At 39.1% G+C, this 6679-nt stretch overlaps 1 protein-coding gene across 1 annotated transcript; it reads left to right on the forward strand.

Annotated features, from left to right (window-relative positions):
• Positions 1 to 811: 811 nt before the first annotated feature.
• On the forward strand, positions 812 to 4674 carry LOC114362121 (chymotrypsin-2-like). Its single transcript, XM_028317390.1, has 5 exons — positions 812 to 899; positions 2052 to 2217; positions 2487 to 2745; positions 3661 to 3834; positions 4506 to 4674. The coding sequence occupies exons 1-5, from the start codon at positions 812 to 814 to the stop codon at positions 4665 to 4667; spliced, it is 849 nt and encodes a 282-aa protein (XP_028173191.1). The 3' UTR covers positions 4668 to 4674.
• The last annotated feature ends 2005 nt before the right edge of the window (positions 4675 to 6679 follow it).

The raw sequence follows: 6679 nt of genomic DNA on the forward strand, positions 1-6679 counted from the left end.
CGCATATATTACCTCGTGCTGATGTAGGAACTATCCGTTCTTTGCAAAGATGAAAAGTTTAAGGAAGTAATCCGCCACTATTCACTATTAACCAATCATAATCTAATAATGTCGCAAACAAGTACTTGTATTTTGGTGGCTTAATAAACCGTCATAAATTTTTAAAATTTTGGATGAATAATGCATTGAAGGAAAATGTGTAAAAGAAGACTGAAATACCTATAGATATAAATTCACGTGAAAGTAGTTAAAACTCTAATCAGTAACATCTGGAATTCCAAGTATTTAAAACAATTATTCTAATTATTTAAAACAAATAAAAATTGTGTTTATTTACATACAAAAACACAAATAATTTCTTTAGGAATCCTTTGTAGATAATATAAAGCTGAGCGTACATAGTGTTCCAGAAAACTAGAAATAACGTAATATAAATAAATGGTGAGATGAACTTTTAAAGCTATAAAATTATTGCTATTCGTTTTTAAAGCTATGAAATTATTCAAAATTTTCGCATTTTATTTAAAAAAACGACGTCACGAAACTATACTTACATAATTATTATGTAGAGCACAATAAATTAAAAACATCGATTTGATGTGATGCATATCAACATTCGACATGCATACATTGGCTTGTAGAGTTTTGACAATCGGGCAATTACTGAGTACGTTTTATTTCTATAAAAAATATTTTGTAAACCATGTGAACTCATCCTTTTACAATCCACTTAAATATAAAAACGAGAGCGGTTAAAACAAAGCTACTCAGAATCGTAACGTATGAACCGAAAGAGAATTCAGAAACCAAAATGCTAGCATATGTGGGATTCTTACTGTTGCAAATGCTATTTAGCATGTTGGTGCCAGCTATCACGAATACATTGTCTTTTATACAAGGTAAGTGATCATCATCATCAACATTTCAGCCATAGGACGTCCACTGCTGAACATAGGCCTCACCCATTGATTTCCATAATAACTAATTGGTCCTGCTTCCTTCCTGTTATTTTTATGAGGTCGTCGGTCCACCTTGCGGGTGGACGTCCTACGCTGCGCTTTCCAGTACGTGGCCTCCACTCCAGAACCTTTCTGCTCCATCATGGTAAGTGAATAATTACAATGTTTCATTATGTCACAAGTATGTCTACCTCGGACAAACGATCCAGCTAGGTAGGTCCAATTTCGAGAAGGAGGTCAATCGTCGAATCCAACTCGGCTGGGCAGCGTTCGGGAAACTACGTAACATCTTTTCGTCCAAAATACCGCAGTGCCTGAAGACGAAAGTCTACAAACAATGTGTGTTACCAGTGATAACTTATGGCTCGGAAACGTGGCCTCTCACTACAGGCCTTATACAGAAGCTCAAAGTCGCACAGCGTGCTATGGAGAGGGCTATGCTTGGTGTTTCTTTGCGAGATCGAATCAGAAATGAGGAAATCCGTAAACGAACTAAAGTTGCTGACATAGCCCGACGGATTAGCAAGCTGAAGTGGCAATGGGCAGGGCATATAGTACGCAGAATTGACGGCCGATGGGGCAACAAGGTTCTGGAATGGAGGCCGCGTACCGGAAAACGCAGCGTGGGACGTCCACCTACAAGGTGGACTGACGACATCGTAAAGGTAGCAGGGAAGCGCTGGATGCAGGCTGCCACCAATCGATCAACGTGGAAAGCATTAGGGGAGGCCTATGTTCAGCAGTAGACGTCTTATGGCTGAAATGATGATGATGATGATGATTATGTCACAACTCTTAAGTACATCTAACATTATCTCTCCCATACCTAACTCTTTAAGGCATCTGGAATTCTGCATAGCTCTTACATTATCTTTGGAAACTAACACAACAGATTGTCTTTAAAAGCTACATAGGAAAATCCTCCATTGGGTTCTGGTAAATTAGGGAGGCTCTTCCTTCTGCGGTGGACACCAAATGTCCTGATCTCATCACCCAATCACTTCACATCACATCTGATGTAAGATGATAATAAAATTAGGTCTCATTTAAGCCCGCAGGAATGACCTTTTCACACCTGATATCTGTTTTCAGAACGTTCTAGAGAATTGGATGACAAGGCCCAAGTGCCACGCATAGCGTACGGAGCTCCAGCTGATATTACCGAGCACCCGTACTTCGCCATTCTAGAAGGGTGTGGGGCCGCCATCATTTCTGAAGAATGGCTAGTCACCGCTGCCCATTGCGTCCTACCTCACGGGTAAGAGTCATCACTATCATCAGCCCATATATGTTATGATTTTAGCAGCCCATAGTTACAACATAGGTAAAAGAAAAAGAATAAGTTTAAAGTAACAAATTATCTGTATCTACTAGTACGTTATTTATTTATTGTTAAAATGCAAATAAAATTGCAATAAAGAAGTAACAGCATGGTTTATTTTTCAATAGATCGATAACGGACGCAGTGATACTAGGACTTTATTGAACTAGAATAGCCGCTCAACAACTCAATGGTTTATTTTACAGATATGGCCATTATGAACAACATGTGACATTTGTCGGAAGTCATACACTTGAAAACAGTGTTCCAGTATTTATCGAAGAGATCGTCGTCCACCCTCAGTATACAGATTTAGGATTTGCTATTGTAAACGACATTGCTCTGATAAGGCTAGTAAAACCTTTGAAGTTCAGCGACAGGATACAGCCTTTGGAACTGCCCGACGAAAAATATGAACTTGAAGATGATTCTAAACATGTGTTCGTAGGAGTAGGCCTTGATGAGGTATGTACCTATATCCGTACTTAATTTATGTAAGACAAGCAATTCGCTAAAACATCTCACAAACCCATCAGACATTAACAGTTAAGGCATGTTCACACTTACACGGACGGTCCTTTGTCGTGGTCTTTCTAAAGAGACGGATATGCCAGTAGAAGTACAGTCGCGGAATGAAAAGGTTCGTCAGTTTTCAAATTGATTCCTTCAACGAATCGCGAGCACATATTACCTTTTGAAACTATGTTACAGAATAATCTCGAGATAGACAAAATAATCTTTAACTGTTAGTCAGTAAAGTTCAAAATTATTCAGATTAAAGTTGTTTGACATTTATCTTGTCAAGAAAATTTTTATGATTGAAAAACTAAAACCTTCTTGTTGGTTCAACCTGCCATTATTATTTCTATTAAATAAAAAAAAAAACATTTTGTAACATTGCACTGATGCGATGGGACAGAAAAATAAGCAAAACCTTATTCGTTAGCAAACGTCACATTTATTTAAATGTTAGCAGCACTGTTTCTTGCACTGGTATGTTGGCAGGTTTGACTCTTACAGTACCTAGTGCAAGCGAAAACCGACACTAAGGTGACGAACCTTTTCATTCCGCGACTGTACAAATGACTTTGTTCAAATTTTGATGGATCCGTATAATATTAAATAACCTTCTCTTCAGACTGTCCGTCTAAGTGTAAAAAGGCCATAACTCACAGATACTAAGCTCCTATTAGCCTGGGTTGTACCATTTTACTTTAACTTTGACATATGTCAAAAAGCTGTCAAACTCCATACAAAAACACCGGTTATCGTAATAGTTACGTTCAAAGTTAGGTGGTGTAACTCGAGCCTTAATAGAGTGAAAGTGCTTTTTAAAAGTGAGTTTTTTTATTGAAATCTTACATTATTTTAATGTTGCAGACTGGAAAGCCATCAAAACAACTCATGAAGATCGACGTAAATGGGTACTCGACGAGTACTTGCTATGCAAGGTACTTTGGCTCTATGTATTGGAGCGTGGCCCCGTTCATGTCTTGGTTGGATGAGACCACGATCTGCGCCAGGCGTGTTGAGAATCTAGTAGGAGCTGGCTACGTGAGTATAGCAATAATATTTTGAAATTGTATTTTGTATCACACATTAGCCCGCTGGGGCAGGAAAGTTCTTGAGTGGCGACCACGAGCCGGAAGACTTAGCGTCGGCAGGCCTCCCACTAGGTGGACCGACGATCTGGTGAAGGTCGCGGGAGGTGCCTGGATGCGAGCGGCGCAGGACCGGTCTTTGTGAAAATCCTTGGGGGAGGCCTTTGTCCAGCAGTGGACGTCTTTCGGCTGAAACAACAACAATAACAACGCCCTGTCAAACATCATCCACCCACACAATAAAAAATAACGCTTCATGCACACCACGCATACTTTAATCCACTTCTTAAGGAAGGTTAGGGTCCAGCTCGGCTCTGCGATCTATATGTATATGCCCCACCCATTGGCTCTTGAGTTTATCAATTCTGCGGGCCAGTTGGTCACTTTGGTTTTCCTGTGGATCTCCCGATTTCTGATTCGATCACGCAGGGAAACTCCGAGCATAGTGCGTTCCATCGGCCTTTGGCCCTGGGTAACCTTCTTATCAGGCCCATAGCATAGCATGTCATCACTGGCAACACACACAGGTCAAAGACTTTTGTCTTGTGACTGTGGTATTTTTAACGCTGCCCAGCCGAATTGGATTCAAACAATGGAGTGTTAACCGGTAATCATCATTTTCAGGGTGATTCCGGCAGCCCCATGGTGAAGGACAACGTGCTAGTTGGTATAGCTTCCTACATCATGCTAGATAACGATTGCCACTCCTGCCACAGTCGCACTTTGTACTTGGCCAACGTAGCGCACTATGTCCCGTGGATCCTTTCTCATACTGGTAAACTGTAGATGAAGAAACAAGACGAATTTCTTTTAAATATCATGTGTTTTGTATATTTTGCTTAGTAAAGTATTTATGAAACAATGACTTATTTATTTTGTAAAACGCCCACTCCCACTTCATTCTTTCTTGAAAATTCATTGGTTTAGAATTCAATAAATACAATAATTGTTAAGCCATATTTTAATCAATATGACTGAACTTGATTGTAGATGAATCAAACTTGAATTTGATTCCATAAAACAGAGCTAAGAGTATTTTCATAGGGTGGAAAATTGTGGCCGCTGAGTAAAGCATATACCCGAAAATTAAAATTAAAGCATCCACCACTAACATCATGAAAGAAAACCAGCGGTTACCCCGGCCATCAATAAAACATAACTCGGGAGCTTAGCCGTAACGAGCACGTTGCAATCTCGTTTCTATTCCGCTCGCAATAAAATCGAAGATAAAAACGTTTAGCCGTAGGTGCTCAATATAATATTCTCATTACGAAATAAGATAGAGTTGGGACTAGTACGTCTCTAGAAAAACCGGTTTCTTATCGGTTTTCAGAAACCTATGACCAATTGAGTAATCAATTTATTAAAAAATATTCTCATAGTTACTGTTACATAGTTTACATACTACTTTTATTACTGTTTTTATTCTGAAATTTTATTGTTGTCTCCTGTTGACTTAATACTAGTAACATAACCTAACTTATTTAGAGTAAAGTTATACTTAGAAAGTTCATACATACAAATTATATTTCACTGTAACTCCCAAGTCATTTCATTCTTTGTTCCCCGTGCTGAAATCACTAATCTAGATAAAAAAAAGTTTTTCTTCGTTTTTATCCTTCGAAACACACGAACAAGTCGAACAATACACTGTCCTCATTTTTTCAAGGGCAGAATGTAATACAAAACTTGGTTATTCTCTTATCAAGTACATCACTGGGATATCAGGAAGCCTATTAGTTATTCCCTTTGCGTCGCCTCCGTAATTCCAAATATTCGGTTACATTGGTAAGCTTTGATGTCGGCGAGACGCCATTTCGTGGACCTCTGTCAAACGCAAAAAGAGCGGGAAACGGCTACAAATACAAAATGGCCGAAGTCGTATGAGGAAACGGTTGGTAATTTCCCAACTGATTAACTAAACAATGAAAAGAAATTGGAGAAGGGAAATAGAATCTTCACGATCATTTATTATCGGCCCATCTTAAACTACCTACTGTGCTACACGAGTAGAAGGGCAAAAATTAAAATCAAAGCTTTATATGACGATAATCTTTGATAGGAATTAATCAATTATGAATGGATATTATCAATTCTCGACATGATAAACCTTCTTTCCCACAACATAACAAGCGATGAACGGGCATTGTTTATCGGCCACCTGGCCCGGTGGTTTGCGCACCTAGTTACTACTCCAGGAGTCGCCAGATCGTTCGTGAGACATATTTATAGTTTTCCAAATAAAATTAATACGAATAACTTTCAAACAAAGACTGACTATTGAATTATTTTAACAAAAAACAGTAGTAGCTTCATAATTTATACTATGTTAAGTTTACAGTGGAGTTTCGCCTTAATACCTTTATGACATAGGTTCATCAGAATCCAAATACTCAGTGATAGTGAGTGATTGAGACATTAGACATGCATTTGTATTTGTTTGTTATTAACATGAGTATTTTAGTCATTTCTAATACGGTAAGATGACTGTGATAATTATATTATTCTTCTCTACATTGATTTAGTATTTAACTTTTCCTTCCCCTTTTTGAAAATATCTAACATCCAAAAGTGAAAAACTTTTCATTGATATTAGACTATAACGATTGCTGTTATTAATAGTGTGACGCGCCCCGCGACGCATCGACAGCCCTAGCACCGAGCGCAGAGATTTTGACAACCCTACGGCTGCGCGGCCGCACGCCGCACGGACCGAGCTAATATAAGAGACGGCGGCGACCGCGGGCGCCTAGCATTCGCTCGGGAGCCATTGCAACAGCCAGACGTTCGCGCGCGCG

The sequence above is a fragment of the Ostrinia furnacalis genome, unplaced genomic scaffold (assembly GCF_004193835.3).
Source record: "Ostrinia furnacalis isolate ACB-3 unplaced genomic scaffold, ASM419383v2 OfSCF6223, whole genome shotgun sequence".
NCBI classification, from domain to species: Eukaryota; Metazoa; Arthropoda; class Insecta; order Lepidoptera; family Crambidae; genus Ostrinia; species Ostrinia furnacalis.

Coding starts and splice junctions, on each gene's coding strand:
- LOC114362121 (XM_028317390.1), top strand. CDS start 812: ATGCTAGCATATGTGGGATTCTTACTGTTGCAAATGCTATTTAGCATG. Junction 900..2,051: donor TACATTGTCTTTTATACAAG/GTAAGTGATCAT, acceptor ATCTGTTTTCAG/AACGTTCTAGAGAATTGGAT. Junction 3,835..4,505: donor ATCTAGTAGGAGCTGGCTAC/GTGAGTATAGCA, acceptor CATCATTTTCAG/GGTGATTCCGGCAGCCCCAT.